This window comes from Xenopus laevis, chromosome 6S (assembly GCF_017654675.1).
Source record: "Xenopus laevis strain J_2021 chromosome 6S, Xenopus_laevis_v10.1, whole genome shotgun sequence".
Lineage (NCBI taxonomy): Eukaryota > Metazoa > Chordata > Amphibia > Anura > Pipidae > Xenopus > Xenopus laevis.
In genome coordinates this window covers 129,165,200-129,183,585 of record NC_054382.1, presented here as the reverse complement: position 1 = coordinate 129,183,585, position 18,386 = coordinate 129,165,200, and the positions used below count along the sequence as shown (strand labels likewise).

The 18,386-nt window shown below is 40.9% G+C and overlaps 1 protein-coding gene across 1 annotated transcript in view; it reads left to right on the top strand.

Moving 5' to 3' along the window:
- The window catches only part of kcnq3.S (potassium voltage-gated channel subfamily Q member 3 S homeolog), a 94,628-nt gene that overhangs the window by 48,857 nt on the left and 27,385 nt on the right, over positions 1-18,386 (top strand). The window contains exons 2-3 of the mRNA XM_041568024.1: positions 17,805-17,895; positions 18,143-18,269. Coding sequence (XP_041423958.1) covers positions 17,805-17,895; positions 18,143-18,269 — 218 coding nt within the window. The remainder of the gene's footprint in view (positions 1-17,804; positions 17,896-18,142; positions 18,270-18,386) is intronic.

Genomic DNA, 18,386 nt, shown 5'->3' with positions numbered 1-18,386 from the left:
GAAGATGGAGTATTTTTGGATTCAGACTTTTTGCAGCCTCGAGGTATCATAAATCTCAAAAAAAAATTGTTTTTTTTTCCACTAAAAATTTGGATTTTATGGTAAAATAAACTCAAATTTTTTTGAGTTTTTACCATTTGGACTTCAATAAATAACCCCCTTGATATTGTTGGTTATCCTGGAAGGCCTTGCCATTGAAACCTGTTGGCGGAAGAGCTGTCTTTTTAGAGGGCAAGAGGGGGCAAGATGGTGCCAGGGAAGGAGCTATATGGTTGTATGGATTGTAAGTCCAGCTTGGGTTGGTTGGTGTCAGTAACACTTTATATACCTGTAGTCAATGATACAAGCTCCAACTCTTGGTGACCTACACATTTCAAGATGTATCAACACCAAAAGGCTCTAACGGATTGTTGGGAGTTATATTTATTGATGCACCAAATCCAGGACTCAGTTCCAGTCTAGGCAAGGTTGCATTGTCCCATCAAGTCTTTGTCTTTATATTTTACGTGTATTGGTTTTATCTCATTCATTATATGATACACAGCTCATCTGAGAGGAGGCTGCTCTGTGTATCTATCTGCAATATACTTTTATTCCATTTCAGCCTCCTTCCATTTCCAGACTGTCATCTCTTTCCAGCTGTCTCCCTCTACTGAAAAACACTCCCCCCCTAATAAGCTGGAAACTGCGATCCCTTCACGCTGATGTGCCTGAATCCTCCCACTCACCACTCGCTTCATATCCTTTTTTAAGCATTATCTTGTCATTCATTTTTATATGATAATTATGGATGTTCCTTCCTCATGTTCATGCATTGGTGAGAACCTGAGCCCTGCTACTGTATAATGCAATGGAGGGCACTGTGGGTGGACATGTAGCCTACCTTTCCATGCAAATTCCTTCAATGACTTCATTTTTGCTCAAATAAATATATATATATATATATACACTATATATATATATATATATATATATATATAGTATAATGTAATATTGTCTTGTCATGTTAGTGCTTAGTATCGCATACAAGTAGTGATGGGCGAATAAATTCACCAGGTGCGAATTTGCGGCGAATTTTCCCGTTTCACTGCCAGCGAATTAATTCGTGAAACTGTGGGGAAAATTCGCTGGTGAAAAATCTGGCGAGTCAAAAAAATGTTGGGTGCATGTCCGCATTCGCATAAAAATTGTCGCGCGTCAAAATTATTTGGATGCCCCTTGACTTGAATGCAGTTGGACAAAATAGGCACGCATATAAAAATTATCGCGGGTGACGAAACTGACGCGCGTCAAAATTATTTTGATGCCCATTGACTTCAATGCAGTTTGCGAAATTTTCACCGTTTCACGAATTTCGCAGTAAATTCGAAATTTTTTCCACGAAGCGTAATGGAGAAATTCACCCATCACTAGTTACAAACGTTAGACTATTTATTAAACTTACCAGTGCCCCTTCCTGCATCTCTACCTTCATCTCCAAATAATTACTCCTCACAAGGTCTATGCTTTTGGCCTATGCTTCTTTAGTCCTTTCGTAATCTCTTTTACAGTTGCAGCATTTCTGTTGAGCCTCTCCTATCACAGACTACCAGACTCTATCAACCTTCAAGTGCTCCATGAAACCCATCTGATTCAGGATTCCATTATGGGCCAGAGTTACAGATGAGAGGTCTCTGTAGATTGCAAGAAGACTGAGGTCCATTCTGAGGGGAAAATCTCATGATTTTTCCTTTATAGTTGCTTAGAAACACATTTTATTCACTTAACTGACCTTCTTCCTGTCAAAAAAAAAAATAAAAATGAATATATTCAAAGCACAGCTTCAAGTTTCCAAAAGGTCTTTTAACTTATAGCAAACAATCAGACAATAATATCTATAAAGTAGTAGAACTGTTGGAAACATGGATCTGTAGTTTTAATGTCTGAAAGTACTTCAGTATTTGCTCCAGACAGGAGGTCAATACATGACTACAAATGACTATATACAGCATGTGATTTCCCCACAGAATGGAATTAAGTCTTCCTACAATGCCATGAGATCACCCATCTGTAACTCTGGACCTGAACATTGACTTACTACTAAAGATAAGTCTTCATGGTGGGTAGGAAAAGGGTATGTTCTGGTAGACATTGACAATAGAGGCTCAACAGAATATAGATCAAATTAAAAGAGTGTTTCCCAAACTATGGGATGGCCCCTATTTTGGTCCAGAGCCTTGAATAGGGCTGATCAGCCTGTGGGTCATTTGGACTGAGATTTGGTTAGAATGCTAATTTGTTCCCCTAGAATAGATTCTAATGGAAGTCAAGCTTGATGGCCAACTTGAGTAAGATATGGTTGTGGACACGGGATACTGTATTTGCTGCCCTAGATATTCTTGGGACTATTTCTGAATGGCTAAAAAAGTTCTGTTGGAGGTCTTTACCTTGTTATAAACTAAGGGGGCCCTGGCCAAAAATTGAGCTGTGAAGGGAGACTTGACCTGAAATATTTGAATACCACTGCTGTTATTGTTACATGTTGTTATTGTTACATGTATTGTTGACCCTGAGTTAAAGGGCATGTAAAGTCTAAAATAGAATAAGGCTAGAAATGCTGTATTTTGTATACTAAATATAAACATGAACTTACTGCACCACAAGCCTAATCAAACAAATAATTTATGCTTTCAAAGTTGGCTACAGGGGGTCACCATCTTGTAACTGTGTTATACATCTTTGCAAGACTAAGACTGTGCACATGCTCAGTGTGGTCTGGGCTGCTTAGGGATCATCATAAACAAAGCTGCTTGAGTTCTGCATAGCTGGGAAGTAAGGCGGGGGCTCCCCCTGCTGTTCATAAGTATGATTGTTTCCCTGCTCAGCAGTTAGGGACCGTCTGACAATTCCTATCCACAGCAGTAAATGAAGGGAGAATTTCACTGCATACAGTCAGGTTTCTTATAAAAACGGTACCCATTTTTTAATTAAAGTATATTGGAGATAGGTTTCTTTTTCATTAAAGAAAGTAAAAATGGGATTTTATTTTTTTGCCTTTACATGCCCTTTAAAGGACAAATGTGTTCATGCTGGAATAACAGTGGGACCTCTAGTTTAAACCAGTTTTATTAATTAACAAATTATTACAAGGCCCTACAGGTTATATCAATATCAGACAAGTTTGACATATTCAGTTAACTGATTGGATTTAAATTAAAATGAACTGCTCTTTGCATTTGTTTGACATGCCCCTAATTGTGTCATAAGATAGTAAAGGCAATAGATAGCGTGGGGTTTAATAACTCCAATTTCTGTTCTGGGCTGCAGTTAGATAGACATTATGGCAGCTTTGCCTCCTGTATAAATAATTCTTCCATATTGATTTTATAAGATTTGTTGGTTCAACAAAACCTGATTTTTATCCCCATGAATACGGCACATTTTAGTTCTTTCATCCAAAGAAACATTTTTGCATAAAACATCTGCTCGCTCTGTTCCATTGTTTCTCCACCGCGCAGCCTTTGCCGTGACTCTGCCCGCGAATCATGAAACGGCATTTCCTTTGGCAGATGGGGTTGTATCTGCAGAGATACAGCAATAACAAAAAGAGACTTGAAAGTAGCTCGGATAACTGGGAAAGATGCTCAGCATGATTGAGGCTTTGGCAGAGATGAAACTATAAGCTCAGAGCCAGCTCAGAGAATGGAGACAATAACAACGGCCTGTAGACCAAAGACACTTGTTAATGAAAACTTGAAAGCTGAGGCAGCTCTTAATAAAACGGCAAATTGAAAAGCAGCCCAACAAATGGAGCAAAGTGTATGCAGCTGCTGTAACAAGGCTTAATTCATTCGAGAACAAGTTTTCCTTTGATGGCAAGAGAAATTATTGCTATCATCCTATCTTTGCTCCTCCTATGCGGTTCCTCACTCAGGTCTCACATTGTTTTGGAGCTGGCATGAAAGGAAAGAGCTACACTAAGGGGCTGATAAAGGGTACATGTCTGGGAGGAATTAAAGGGAACCTGCACCTTCAATGGCTGTTTTAGTAGAATGAGATTAAAAAAAATTGTGATCAGTTAAAAAAATGTTGTGTGTGACAAGTAGCAAGGTGATGGAGTCATCAGATGAACTGAATAAAGATTACCCTTGGATTACTAGGAAACGTGTTTTTGTTGGTGAAGCCCCTTATGAAGGTCCAAATTTTCCTTGGGGCCCCCATTAGCTAATGCTGAGGTTATTGATATATAAAAAAACACTACTGGGCCACCCATTAAACCATATTCCAAGAATATCTAGGGCAGACCAACCAAAATCTACGCCTAATTAAAAGTTAAGCTGGGCTTTCAGGGTTACCTATGTCTGTTTTAGGTATCACTACTAGATATACCAAGGGAATCTTTGTAAAGGGCCCAGCAAAGCCTTATTATTATTATTAACATTTATGTATATAGCACCACCATATTTCACAACGCTACATAAATAAAAGCCTTAGAGAAATATTTCACAAACTGTATGACTGACCATCACCCATGGAGCACTAAATAAGTTGGGGAGGCAGCCTGAAATTAGAGAAAAATGCCAAAATTGGTGCCAATTGTATTTTTTTTTGCTGTCTTAGATATTTCTGGAACTATGCAGAATGACAATGGCAAATATATGTTCATATGTGCCTGACCTTGATTCATGCTATAAAGACAATGTCAAAATGTCCCATGTCAGGCCCATTGCTGGGTATGAGATCTTCATTTAAATCTCACCCAATAAACAGTTCTGGTACAGATATTTTTACATAATTTACATGATTCCCATTGTCAAATGAGGGTGCTCGCAGCCAGCATCAGATTTATATCTGCACTAGGCCCCTTCTCCTATCCGAATGATGTTTGTGCACTTACACCAGCCATATTTCTCAGCAAGTAGCTGGTGGTGGGCTGAGGGCTTAAAATTATAGGAAGCCACATTCCCACCCAAGATGCTTCCCTGGGCGCTGATCCTGGGGTAGAGTGAAAAAAACATGATAGGTAATATCCCCCTAAATCAGTATTGAGATATGTAAGTTTGAAAGTAGCATAGACTACAGTTTATCAGATGACAACTGCCTATCTTATATTGATCTTTATAAAATGAAATGTTCTTCATATGTGGTTCATATGCCCCTATGTGTACCAGAGCATCTAAGGAACTCTGCCTTTAAGCCACCTTTCATGATATGAAGTGTAAAACATTGTTCAAGATATTCAGCAAGCCTACTTATGTGCTTATAACTCATGGTTAGTAATTTGGATAACATGTAAAGAGCCCTTTGTTGGGTTCCCTCTTGACATGTAATATTGGTACAAGGAATGGAAATGTTTTGCAACACTTTTCCTTTCTGCTCTTGAATTTCTCGTATAACTGAGTCATCGTCCCTCTGAGATTGACATGGGAATTTCACAAGCTTAAAATACAGAGGAGTCAGGCAGACCAGAAAAACAAGGCCAGCAGATTGAGATGTCTGCATCATGGAAATGAATGTCGGCAAGCCAAAAGACACTTTGGATTTCTTAAATAGAGTTCACTGGGCTGTAGGTCACAAACGTATATTATTAAGAGAGAGAGAATGTCAGAAATTATCTTGTGGGAAATGTATTTGGAAGTTGTGTGGCACACTATATGGCACCCTATATTTTAAAGAAAGCAGGACTGTGTGACCTTGGTGCCTTTGCTCAGTGGGCACTGAGAACTGTAAACCAACATCAGCTAAAGGGCACAGGTTGAGCAACACAGAAAGATATTTACTTTGGCCATTTTGGTTTAATGTCGCCATATTGCTCTTCTGTTGGCATCTTGCTTTCTCCTACCTCTTCAACTGCTACTGCCAAAAACCAGTATGTGCAGGACCCTAGACAGTTGTCCCCATATAAGACAGCTATAAAGTTCATATTCTTGCCTACGTGATATTAAGCATTGATGTGTGTACTTTTACATAGTTACATAGTTAAATCGAGTTGAAAAAGACCAAATTCATTAAGTTCAACTCCTCCAAATGAAACCCAACGCCCATACATACATACACTCACATCGACCACTCCATACATTCACATAACCTAAAATGTATACCACTATCTATTCTAATTGTAGATAATTGTAGATAATATCCTTGTATATTATGCTTGTCCAAGAAATCACCCAAGCCGCTCTTAAAGGAATTAACAGAATCATCATCATTTAAGTAGTCTTTGGCGCCAAAAATTCAAATTAGCCGCATCCTGATGACGTCATGACGCCAGCATCACTGAAGAGATGAACCTGGAAGTGCATGCGCGCCATTATTTGCAGAGAGATGCGCCAGGTGGTAAGGTCCCGAGGAAATTTCCCGGTGTGTCTTACAGGCTGGAGCATGTTCAGAGCAGGATGTTTTTGGAGATCTCTGTACTGTGCAGGCGCACAGCTTCAATCAGGACCGGGGCATCCTAGGAGCCTAGAAAAGATGGTGCGGCAAGCTCTGCATAAAGTTTCCCAGGGCTGGTGCAGTTTTACGGAAGAAGGTTGCCAACCCAGGGTAGGAGCTTAGCGTTTATAATCACTGGGTGGTGCCCAATGAATGTGTACTAGTGATGTAAGGGTTAGAGAAAAACTCAACCCGCACCCAACCCTAAACCGCATAATGTTGCCATTGTAGGCCCTGCCTCCAACCTGTATCTGCATGTTCTCGCTCTGTACATTACTTCTGTCCATGACTCAGAAGCATTGGAGGAGTGTCCTTCCTCTGTCTGACCCACACACAACCCTAACCTGCAATTGTTGGCCAAATCTCAACCTGAACCTGCCCAACCAGGGCCGGAACTAGGGATAGGCATGCGCCTACTCTGCGCGCAAAATCCGGCTAGTTGCACTTGTTTGCTTGCCTGCGCACGCATTAGGGGGGGGTCAACACTCATGCTCATGTACGTGCGGGCTACAGAGGGGGCAATGGGGCAGACCGGGTTGTCTCGGGCGCCTGGCTGGTCTGGCACGGCCCTGTGCTCAACCGATGGTAAACGCACACATCACTAATCTCTAATGTGTACCCCCTCTAGTGAGTTAGTTTCTTTTTTACAAACAATATAAAATCATGTCCAAGTGTCTAAGAGAAAAGACTGATTGTTATTATTAAAGCAGTGTCAGACTGGGACACCAGGGGCCCACCCAAAAACCTTAGACCAGGGGCCACTCTCAGTACTAGTTTCTTCCTCTCCTCACTCAACCTCTATTCTCTTAGTCTCTTTTCTTTATATACTATAATCTATTATTCCATCTATTTAGCCTCTTTGTTCTCATAGAAATAGGGAATGGCCATGAAATAGGCCAAATGTTTAGCAGCATGAGGGGCCACTGACACCTGGGCCCACCGGGACTTTTCCTGGTATCCCGTTGGGCCAGTCCGATACTGTTATCAAGAATAGCTGATTGTGATCATTTTCTCCAAAATGGTTCTGTGTACCCGCAGGAAGCCGACTGAAGCGATAATTCTGTGGTATAATGTGCCCTTTATTTCCTGCCGCTGCTAAAAATGCTCCATAACACTGGAGTATCAGCTGCTGTGGGGAACAAACAACACACAAGGCCCCGGTTTATTTGCATATTGTATTAATTACCATTTCCAGCAGTTACTCGCTGTCAGTTACTACGTTTCTCATTAGCGGGTGATGCCAGTGCACATTTCAGCTTTTGGAGGTGTAAAGAAACGGAGCGCAGAGCCATGGAAACAGGAGGGAATAAACAGTATAACGGCAAAGTGGAAATAACTGTTATTTTTGGATGAATTCTAGTAAATAAAGAGGTTTTGGGATTTTGTTGTTTGGGTAAAGCTGGGGACATGGACAAGGCTTAATGGTCCTAAAATTCCATAGAGAGCAATGAGACTGTTGACCCTTGTTTATATTCCTGGGTAAGAACGAAACCCATTGTACTCTACAGAGTTTATCTGCCATGAAACCTGTTCCCTAATTCCCCTTTTTCAACTTAAACTGCTTCCCACTTAGCTACACAGCAGCTTATTGATACAACAATAATAATAATATATAAATAAAAAATGATATATTTATTGATATAAATGTTTTCTAAAGCAAGCGCCCAGTTGTTACCAGTGCAGGACAACAGCACGTTGTATTTAAATCTTTCATTTGAAAATGATTCCCTGATAAAATATTCCAGCAGTTCCAATAACAACGGAGGAATCCACGTAAGCTTTTAAAGACATCATTTGCAAACACGAAACGAAAAGTTATATCAAAAGTAAACGTTTATATGTTATAAAGTCTTTCACTCTGATTGGCTGGGCTGGCAGGGGCATTTCCTTGTAAAATAACCGGATTGGCTAGGCTAGCATGGGTTTTCCTTGTTATGTGATTGGCTGGGGTGGCATAGGTTTTTCTTTATAATCTGATTTTACTATCTTGGATTCCTTCTAATCTGATTGGGGTGGCTGGGCTAGTATGGCTTTTCTTAGAAATCTAATCCAGTGCCTGTAACATGAATGCGGCAAAAAGGATAATACTGACATGTGAGATCTCAATTTGATCTTGGAGATAAATCTAACACAGGACGACAGAGAGTTTAAATTGGATTAATGGAATTCTTATGTTTGGGAGGAATGAGACTGCCGGGGGACATCACTAAATAAAACATCAATTCTGATGTGCTGAGCTTAAAGGGAAACTATGCAGCAGTGTACAGGAATGGGATCCGTTATCTGAAAACCCGTTATCCAGAAAGTTCTGAATTATGGAATGGCGGAGTCTCCCATAGGCTCCATTTTATCCAAATAATCAAAAATTCCTTTTTCTGTATAATAATAAAACAGTATCTTATACTTGATCCCAACTAAGATATAATTAATCCTTATTAGAGGCAAAACCAGCCTATTGGGTTTATTTAATGTTTATATGATTTTCTAATAGACTTTAGGTATAATCCAAATTATGGAAATATCTGTTATCCGGAAAACCCCTAGTCCCGAGCATTCTAGATTACAGGTCCCATATCTGTAGTACTTTCCCTTTATATTGTTTATTTAAAATCACTGGCTATTCTGTATAGAGAGCAGCACCTAGATTTGTATTTGTATCTTTTAGTTTCAGTGGTAGCTGCCATATTGTATTCCCTGCTGAGATAAGATACTTTTTATTTATTAAAATTATAATTATAATTAATTATTATTATTATTATTACTATTTTACCTCTTACCCATCTCTGCCAAATATATTTATCCTCTCCTTATGCTCCCCTTGGCTATTAGTAGGGAAGCACCAAATCCACTATTTTGGATTCGGACGAACCGCCGAATCCTTCGTGAAAGATTCGGCCGAATACCGAACGAGCCTTCCCCTTGGTGGGACTGGGAAAACAGCTTTAACTTCCTTGTTTTGTGACAAACAGGCATGCGATTTCCCTCCCTGCCCCTAATTTAGAAAATGCAAATTAGGATTCGGTTCAGCCGGGCAGAAGGATTTGGCCGAATCCTGCTGAAAAAGGTCGAATCCTTGCCAAATCCCGAACCAAATCCTGGATTCAGTGCATTCTTAGCTATTAGTGTAGCCATAGCACAACAGGGAAGAAATAGAGACAGGGTGCTATAGAGTGCGCGAGACAGCTCCAGTTGAATAACAGGAATTATTTGTAACAGTGCAGATTTATTCCTCCGGAAGGCAGTCATTTCATGAGTCATTGGATCTCCCCATTCAGTTTTCAATTTTATTTCTGGGAACTTGAAGCGATTTAATTTACAGCAGAATCATTAATTCTCTCTGCTTGTGTGTTTCACTATTAATCCCGCATGCTGCGCACTCTCTGAGCCTGCAATGAATTCAGACTTTGCACTTGGTGGTACATGACAGCAGCTTTATAGGAAATTGTGACATCACTCATGGCCGTCTTCCACCGTTATTTGCACTTGAGTCCAGAAGGGGTTGCATCGCTAGTGGAATGAGCCCTATTGCACTCGCTGCACTAGCCGTATTCTGTGTTAAAAAACCCATGGCAGGAGCTGCTCTGCACTCTCTACTTCATAAAATTTAATTTAAAGGTGAACAACCCCTTTAAAGGAGTTGTTCACCTTAATGGAAAAGGAAAGCTACCGAAGCAGTTTATTGCCACACAATAGTGCAAGCTATAACACTATATTTATTCTGCAGAATGCTTTACCATACCTGAGTAAACAGCTCTAGAAGCTCTCTCTGTTTGTTTAGGATAGCAGCTGCCATATTAGCTTGGTGTGACATCACTTCCTGCTTGAGTCTCTCCCTGCTCACTCATAGCTCTGGGCTCAGATTACAGCAGGGAGGGGAGGAGGAACAAACTGAGCATGCTCAAGCCCAAGCCCTGGAGGTTTAAGCTGAAAACAGGAAGTGTGATACAGAAGCCCATGAGTACACAATAGAAGGAAAGAAATGCTGTGTTTCTTTTGACAGAGTAGCATTACTTTGAGGGTTTACTGGTGTATTTATATAGACCTTTCTGATAAAGCTTACTTAATTTTAGACTTTTAGCCTTCTCCTTAAAAAATTATTTATTTTTTCTATGTTATAATAAAACAACACCTTGTACTTGATCCCAACTAAGATATAATGCATCCTTATTGGAAGCTCTGGGCTCAGATTACAGCAGGGAGGGGAGGAGGAACAAACTGAGCATGCTCAAGCCCAAGCCCTGGAGGTTTAAGCTGAAAACAGTAAGTCTGATACAGAAGCCCATGAGTACACAATAGAATTAAAGACATGTTTCTTTTGACAGAGGACTCAGAGCAGCATTACTTTGAGGGGTTACTGGTGTATTTATATAGACCTTTCTGATAAAGCTTACTTAGTTTTAGCCTTTCTTTCTCCTTTAAATCACTTTTTTCCATTCAGTTGGTTTCAGATTGTTAACCAGAAATAAATACTTTTTCCAATTACTTTCTATAGTCTATGTGAGACTGTTCTTCTAATATTGAAGAGTAAAGTTTTAGAGAGGGGGGGTCACCGACCTTGTAAAGTGTTCTAAATGGATACATTTAGCTGATACATTTGTTATCTTTGTCCCTGCTGAGCAGAATCTCTGGGTTTCATTACAGGCAGCTGTTAGAATTGATACAATAGTTGCTGATATTCCAGCAATGCTGCTGAGAAATGGATCAACTAATTGTTGCAAAATTGTAACAGAATCTGCACCTGAATTACTTAGATTTTGTAAATCTTAGATTTTGTAAATCTGGAAAACAACTGAACTGGAAAAAAAAGGGTTTGGAAACACTTAGAAAGAAAGTTATGGAGACCAGGTGTTCATGAATTAAATCAATATCTCTTCATAGTTGTATTTGATATTGATACATATCCTACTTTTTCTTTCAATATCCAACAAAAGATCATTACTGACTCATTCACAGTGACCCCAGCCCTATAATTGCCACATCTCCTATTTAACGTTATTCAATTCCATATCCTGCTCTACCTGAATTATAGTTCACTGCAGTTTCTATAGTTACACAAACAGTTTTCACAGCCGCAAACTGCAGGCTTTGTGGGCAAAAACAAAATGTAAGCAGTTTCTCAGCATTAGATTTATGAATACATTCAGTATGGAACACATGAGGCAGGGGTCCCCAATGTTTTTTTACCCGTGAGCCATATTCAAATGTAAAAAGAGTTGGGGAGCAACACAAGCATGAGAAAATCCCTTGGGGTGCCAAATAAGGGCTGTGATTGGCTATTTGGTAGCCCCTATGTGGACTGGCAGCCTACAAGAGGCTCTTCTTGGCACTATACTTCGTTTCTATGCAATTAAAACTTTCTTCCAAGCCTGGAATTCAAAAATAAGCTCCTGCTTTGAGGCCACTCAAGGGGTTGGAGAGCAACATGTTGCACATGAGCCACAGGTTGGGGATCACTGACATAAGGGGTAATGAAATAAGTGGTTCAATGTTTTCTACAAATCTATTCAAAAATAACAGCCAATCAGCCTACAATACATTTTTAGCCTTACAGAGCATTTCTTTGAAGATGGGGGTCAATGGCCCCCATTTGAAAGCTGGGAAGAGCCAGAAGAAGAAGTCAAATCATTAAAAACAACTATAAAAATAAATAAATAACGAAGACCCATTAAACTGTTGAATTAGCCATTCTATAACATACTGAACGTTACCTTAAAGGTGAACCACCCCTTTAATATTCCTTGTAGGATTCAGCCGAACCCCCGAATCCTTCGTGAAACATTCGGTCAAATACTGAACCGAATCCGAATCCTAATTTGCATATGTAAATTAGGGGTGGGAAGGGGAAAATATTGTTTACTTCCTTGCTGAGGCAAAAAGTCACATGATGTCCCTCCCCACCCCTAATTTGCATATTCAAATTAGGATTCAGTTTCGATTCGGCCTGGCAGAAGGATTAGGTTGAATCTGAATCCTGCTGAAAAAGGCCGATTCCTGGCCGAATCCCTAACCAAATCCTGGATTCGGTGCATCCCTATTCCTTGTGAATTTGTCTAATGTTCATGCCCTGGCCACACCATTCTTTTTGTTTTGCTTCATTCTACCTAGCTTCTATGAAGGTGTTACTGACTTATCTTGCAGTTTTAGGCTTGTCCAAGATTCCTTTGACTCCCAGTACCCTCCTGTTGTGTTATCAACCCCTAAAAAGAAGCCAGAGTGGCTTAGCAGGCCTTTATGAAGGAGACTCATGATGACAGTTTTTCTTCTACCAGCTCAGTACAAAGATTGCCTGTTAAATGTAAAGAAAAACATAAATCATAGTACAGCATCACTGGCGTAGGTATACAGCTTGGGAGTTGGCAGTAGGGCAGTAGGGCAATATGGCAACAATAGGACAAGACTGTGATAGTAGAGTAGTAGCCAGATGGTGACAGAAGAGACAGATGAAGGCTTTTCCCTACAGTTCTGTTGACCTGTGGATCTTCAGCTGCTTCGCTCAACAACAAAAGAAGACCATGGGTCAGGCCATTCTGCATTGTTTAAATATAGATCCCCACAAAATCTGTTTTGACACTGGTCCTTCCACCACCAAAATTAGCCCAGCTATCTTAATTTCATTATTCATTAGGTTCTACCACCAATTCTTCCCAATGTGCTTTTTCTAATGTGGTATACTTATAGTAACGGATTCGCACACACTCAAGTTAATGTAGTCGGGGAGTATCCCCTTTTATTTAGCCACCAAACATTCAACGTTCGGTGGGAACACCCTCCCTTCATCAGGCTACAATTCTTAGTGCAGTAACCCATTTAAACCCAACTTCCCACGTCCCATCCCAACACATTTTTCGGCAACATTTTTACACATTCTACACACTTTTCTAATAGGAATGAATTTAGTTACAACAGCGCCACCTGCTGGTCATTTTCCCACCAGTCTGACCACCAAGTAGTCAAGGAAGTTGTCAGGAGAAAGAAAGAGGCTGCTCTGATGTTCTTCTGCTTGAAACCTTTCTCACATCTTTCCTAAGCAGAAGAACATCAGCCTCTTTCTTTCTCCTGACAACTTCCTTGACTACTTGGTGGTCAGACTGGTGGGAAACTGACCAGCAGGTGGCGCTGTTGTAACTTAATTCATTCATATTAACAGTACAGTATCCCATAATATCTTGGCATTTAAGAAAAATAAATAATGAATGTACATTGCAAAAGTTCTTAGAATATTCCCCTCTGTATCTGATTCCGCTCTCACCTTCATAACTGGATATGAACACTCTACCTCATATATAATAACGTACGGCTTTTAAGAGCTGCCTGGTGTATTTGCGTGTTCCCTAACCAGCGAAGCAGGGAAAACACAGCAAGGTCAAGATTGCCAGGCATATTAAATAATTTAGAGTGATTCCCTTGACAAAGGACTTACTTACATCGCATTAGTGCTCCCAACCATACCGTGAGCGCAATGGAACAAGACAAGAGAACAATAGAGGAACATAGCACTTACTTCAATTTCTTATACTTTTAAAAATGCCTTCTTTGAGGAAATGAATATACAGTAACCATATCAATTATGGGTTCATTAAGTGTGAAGTTGGGGGGGGTATATTAACAATTTCTGATTTTCTGTGATATTGCTCCCACAACAAAAATTCACACCAAGGTCCTACATCATCTTGGGGTTGAAGCTCGCTTTTGCAGAGCAAGTTTTTTGGGCCATAAGAAGGTTAGAGATATATAAGATATCCTAAGACTTACCATCATTATATGGTATTTAGCAGTTAAATATAATCACACAAATGACTGTATATCTGGATTGATGGTTCAATTAAGACAGGGGGCAGATTCACTAAAGGGTGATGTGGCTAATGCTAGTGACTTTTTGGCAGCGTTGCCACCCGCAGGGACATCGCCAATTCACTAACCAGTGAAAAGTCGCCAGCGTTCGATCCCTGGGACGCATTTTAGTGAATTAGTGTTGTCTGAGTGAATTTTCGTCTGGTGAAGTGTAGAGAAGGGTGCGAAGCAGTCGCTGGCGACTTTTCACCCTTTAGTGAATCTGCCCCTTGATCTAATACTCTGAGTCCCCAGAATATAGGGATTTTCAGGGATTTGACTCCCTTTGGTCTCTTCTCGTTGGAATTCTTTCATGGTCAGATAAATGTAAATTGTATCTAAACAATACAAATGGTCACCTCTAGTTTCTAGCAAAACATTTAGAAATTTCTAATTCTCTCATGGGGAGGCCCACTTGCCTTCCCCAAAAAGGGGGGGTGCAATTAGCAATTACAAGTTGAGACAGAACTCTCTGTGCTCTAGTCTAGAAGAAAAAGAGATGTTCCTCAAGGCAAAACCACAGGCAGTAAGTGGACCAGCCAGTTATGGGTAATGCATACAGTATAAAGAGAGTGTTTCCTGGTTACAGAATTCACTTACTTATCATTTATGTATCAGAAGAACTTCATTAAAATGGAAACCTTCCAGATACAGATGTAGTTGAGGCTGGGCTTCCTTAGTCATTATCTTTATGACTGACTGAGGACATGGCTACTTCCCACAAGCAATAATTATGGCCGTGTTTGTTAAATTCATTTCCATCCCAAGGAACTACTCGGGGAGAGGTGGGTAGGGGTTGCAATTATGGTAGGGTGAGACTTTGGAGTGGACACAAGAAAATGGGCAAATATATGGATTTTGGGGTGGTGTTTAAGGAATTTTTGGTCATGAGATGGTGTGAGAGCTTGTGGGTCTCTAGTTACACTGCTCATTCTCTGTTTGGTAAAAGTTAGGACTATCTTTAATGTAAAGCTGGCCATCATGTTCCCAGTCTTTTGCACTTTGCACCCTGATCTGCACAAACAGCAGTAAATGAGCCCTTATGTATGAATTATTGCATTACTTCCACAATTCTCCTGATCATTCTCACAGTTACACCCCATTTTAGTAAAGCCGCATGCTGAGCCACTTACATGTTTATAGATGCCGGGGGGACCAAGCGAATGATTAACACTAATCATAATCCTAATTCAATGTAATTACTGCCTTTCCCTAATCTGATCAGAGGCGTTTGCTTTGGGCCTGTCCTGTGCTGGTTCTAGAGCAAATATGTCATATGTTCTATTCATTGTTGCCTTAATCTCCCTCTGCTGCTCCAGATAAATGTCCCTGTGGCTCTTGAATATTTGGATCCCAGTAATGGGGGGGGGTCTGTTCTGAGCTGATAACTTGTGACAGTGCGTAAGTCTATCTTCAGCCAAGAAACCCCCCTCCATTCTGTCTCTTGGCAATCTCCCCCGTGCACCATGATTGCCCGATTCATTGATTAGAATCACAAAGAACGTGTTGCTGGCACCAATGTGCACATGTTAATTATTAGCAAAGAGGAGGCAGGATTTGGGATGATGTGTCAATCAAGGCCCAACAGTTCAGCGGAGGAAAGAATTCACAGCTCTGATGACTTGGAACAGGCAGACGCTGCCCTATATTTAGGATCTGGCTTGGAATTTATAGTTGCTATGGTAAAAATGATTAATGTTTATTTCAGATCCATTCTGCCCCCCTTTCAGCCATGAGATTCATTATGAAAAAGTGAAGAAAGGCTACTTTACTGCTTATATATCTTCTGCTACATGTGGGTCTATCTGCTTTCCTCCAGTCATGTGACACTAGCTCTGTCTCATCGTCTCATTGGTCTGGAACACTACAAGTGCTTGCCTATAGACGTCCCCATAGGTGTCATTTGAAGCTATTGGCACATTAGGCTTTTTCATGTGTTCAGAGACCTCCCAGCACTGGGGACCCCATTGAGAAGGATGACTTGGGTTTACAGGAAAGTAGACTGGGTTTAGGGTGGATCTGGTCTAAGAAAAACTGGGTGTGGACAGGTTGTTTCCCGACCATGAAATTAAACTTCCTGATTTTACATAGTAGATAAGGTTGAAAATGAAACCTTTGATCCCAACACTAATGCTCAGAGCGGCCATTGGACGGGTGTAGGGTATACCTTAATCAGGGGCCCTCTGGCAGGGGCCCTGTCACGACACCTTTCCGTGAGAAGACATGGGCATAGGGCAGGACTCACACAACACAGCTCCTTTAGGGAATGCAGCTCTTTATTGTATCATGGCAACGTCAACCTCACAGGTTTAGAGGGTAGCCAGCCGGCATTCAGTAGTTCTACTCGTGAATGATGCCCGGGTTGAGCACTGCTAATTTTGGTTACTGGAGCATGTGGGGACAGCTGTGATGGTCTACAGCCGGGCAGTCTCTGTTATCCTCCATGTATGTAAAAAGACTAACAATTTGAAATTGTAGGTAGCCAACTTTGTAAGCCAGAAAGGGAACAGCCCCTGTCGTAAATGCAGAACAGGGTTTGATTCCCTCTGCCAACCTTCCAGAAGGGCCAATAACATGATAGACCAGGCGGGCCATTATAAGGCCTAATCTGGCCATGAGTTTTAATGATGCCAATCACAACTAAGACTGCTGGGCCAATGGGGTGCCAATTGGGAAGCATGCCCAGTTTAGTCTGAATGTAGAATCCAGACAGTACACAGCTCTTGCATAGGGTCTCTGGGCCAATTATGTGTATTGTGTTACAGAGGGTTCTGGTTTGTTTGCCCTAATGGTAGGGGTCACTTACTAAAAAATGCGGGTCTGGCTATACAACATCAAAACAGCAAAGGTTATCATACACATACCATTTGTTGAAGCAGTTAAGAGCAACTAAAGTTTGTTTTATCACAGGCCCCAAGTGATAGAAAAGTGGGATGTATCAGGTCCTAAAGGGGCGGGGGCAAGGCCTGTGTCGAATGGGCTGGGTTTGGGTGGATTGTGGATGGGGTTTTGGTAAAATGGATCGTGGCTGTGGTAAATCAAGGTCTTCGGCCATTTTTTTTAATTGGGACCCTGTTTTGGGACCCTGTTCTCGTTGTTGCCTTCCATGCAAAGGACTTGATAACCAATGGTTACAAACTGGGGCCATTTAGGGCCCTGCTAATGTAGTACTATGGGGCCTATGAATTCTGATGGAGACCCTGCTAACGCTGAGTACCAGGAGTGGTGGTAAAGCAACTTATGCGCCATTCACCAAAAGCAAATGGTAACTTGCAGCACTGGCGAATCACACACAAGTTGCAAGACACACTGGAGATCTGGGGAAAATACTGCACCATGGGTAAAAAGCATGCTGACTTGCATCTAAATATTGCTCTTAGTGCATGTTGTGAATGAGCCCTTATATGATCAATGAACACCATCAAAAGAGGCCCCATCTATTCCCCTAATTGCTCTGTGATAGGAGAAACAGCTTTATAAGTTCCTATGCCACCCACAGTGCATTCCCTTTCTTTATATCAAGTGTTGGCCTCAGTATAACAATTATCCTTTTCTAATTTCAGGTTCCTGATAGTCCTGGGGTGCCTGATCCTCGCCGTCCTTACAACCTTTAAAGAATACGAAGACGTTTCTGGCGACTGGCTCTTGCTTTTAGTAAGCCATTACTCTCCCTACTGTTTTTCATCACATTTACACATTACAACCATAAAAACATTAGAATTACTTTATATTGAGAAGCTGCTTAGAATCATTATTTTCTTTCAATAAGTAAGATTTTATTTTGGGGTTGATATCCCCATTATTAATTCTGAAGAAATGATACTGAAAGTAGAAATCCCGATGGTAGGAAAAAAAAACAGTTTCAATTTTCCAGACTATCAGAATATTTTTTTTTTACCAGGAAACTTTTGCCTTGGTGATTTTCGGAGTGGAATTTGCCTTAAGGATTTGGGCTGCTGGATGCTGCTGCCGCTACAAGGGCTGGAGGGGGAGATTGAAGTTTGCAAGGAAACCTCTGTGCATGCTGGGTAAGCACTGGAGTGACACTTGTTTGTAGACTGGATCAGTCCATAACCTGCTCTTATTGTATATACAGTTAATCACCCCCCCCCCCGGCTTCCATCAACAAGGGAAGGAGCACAGTT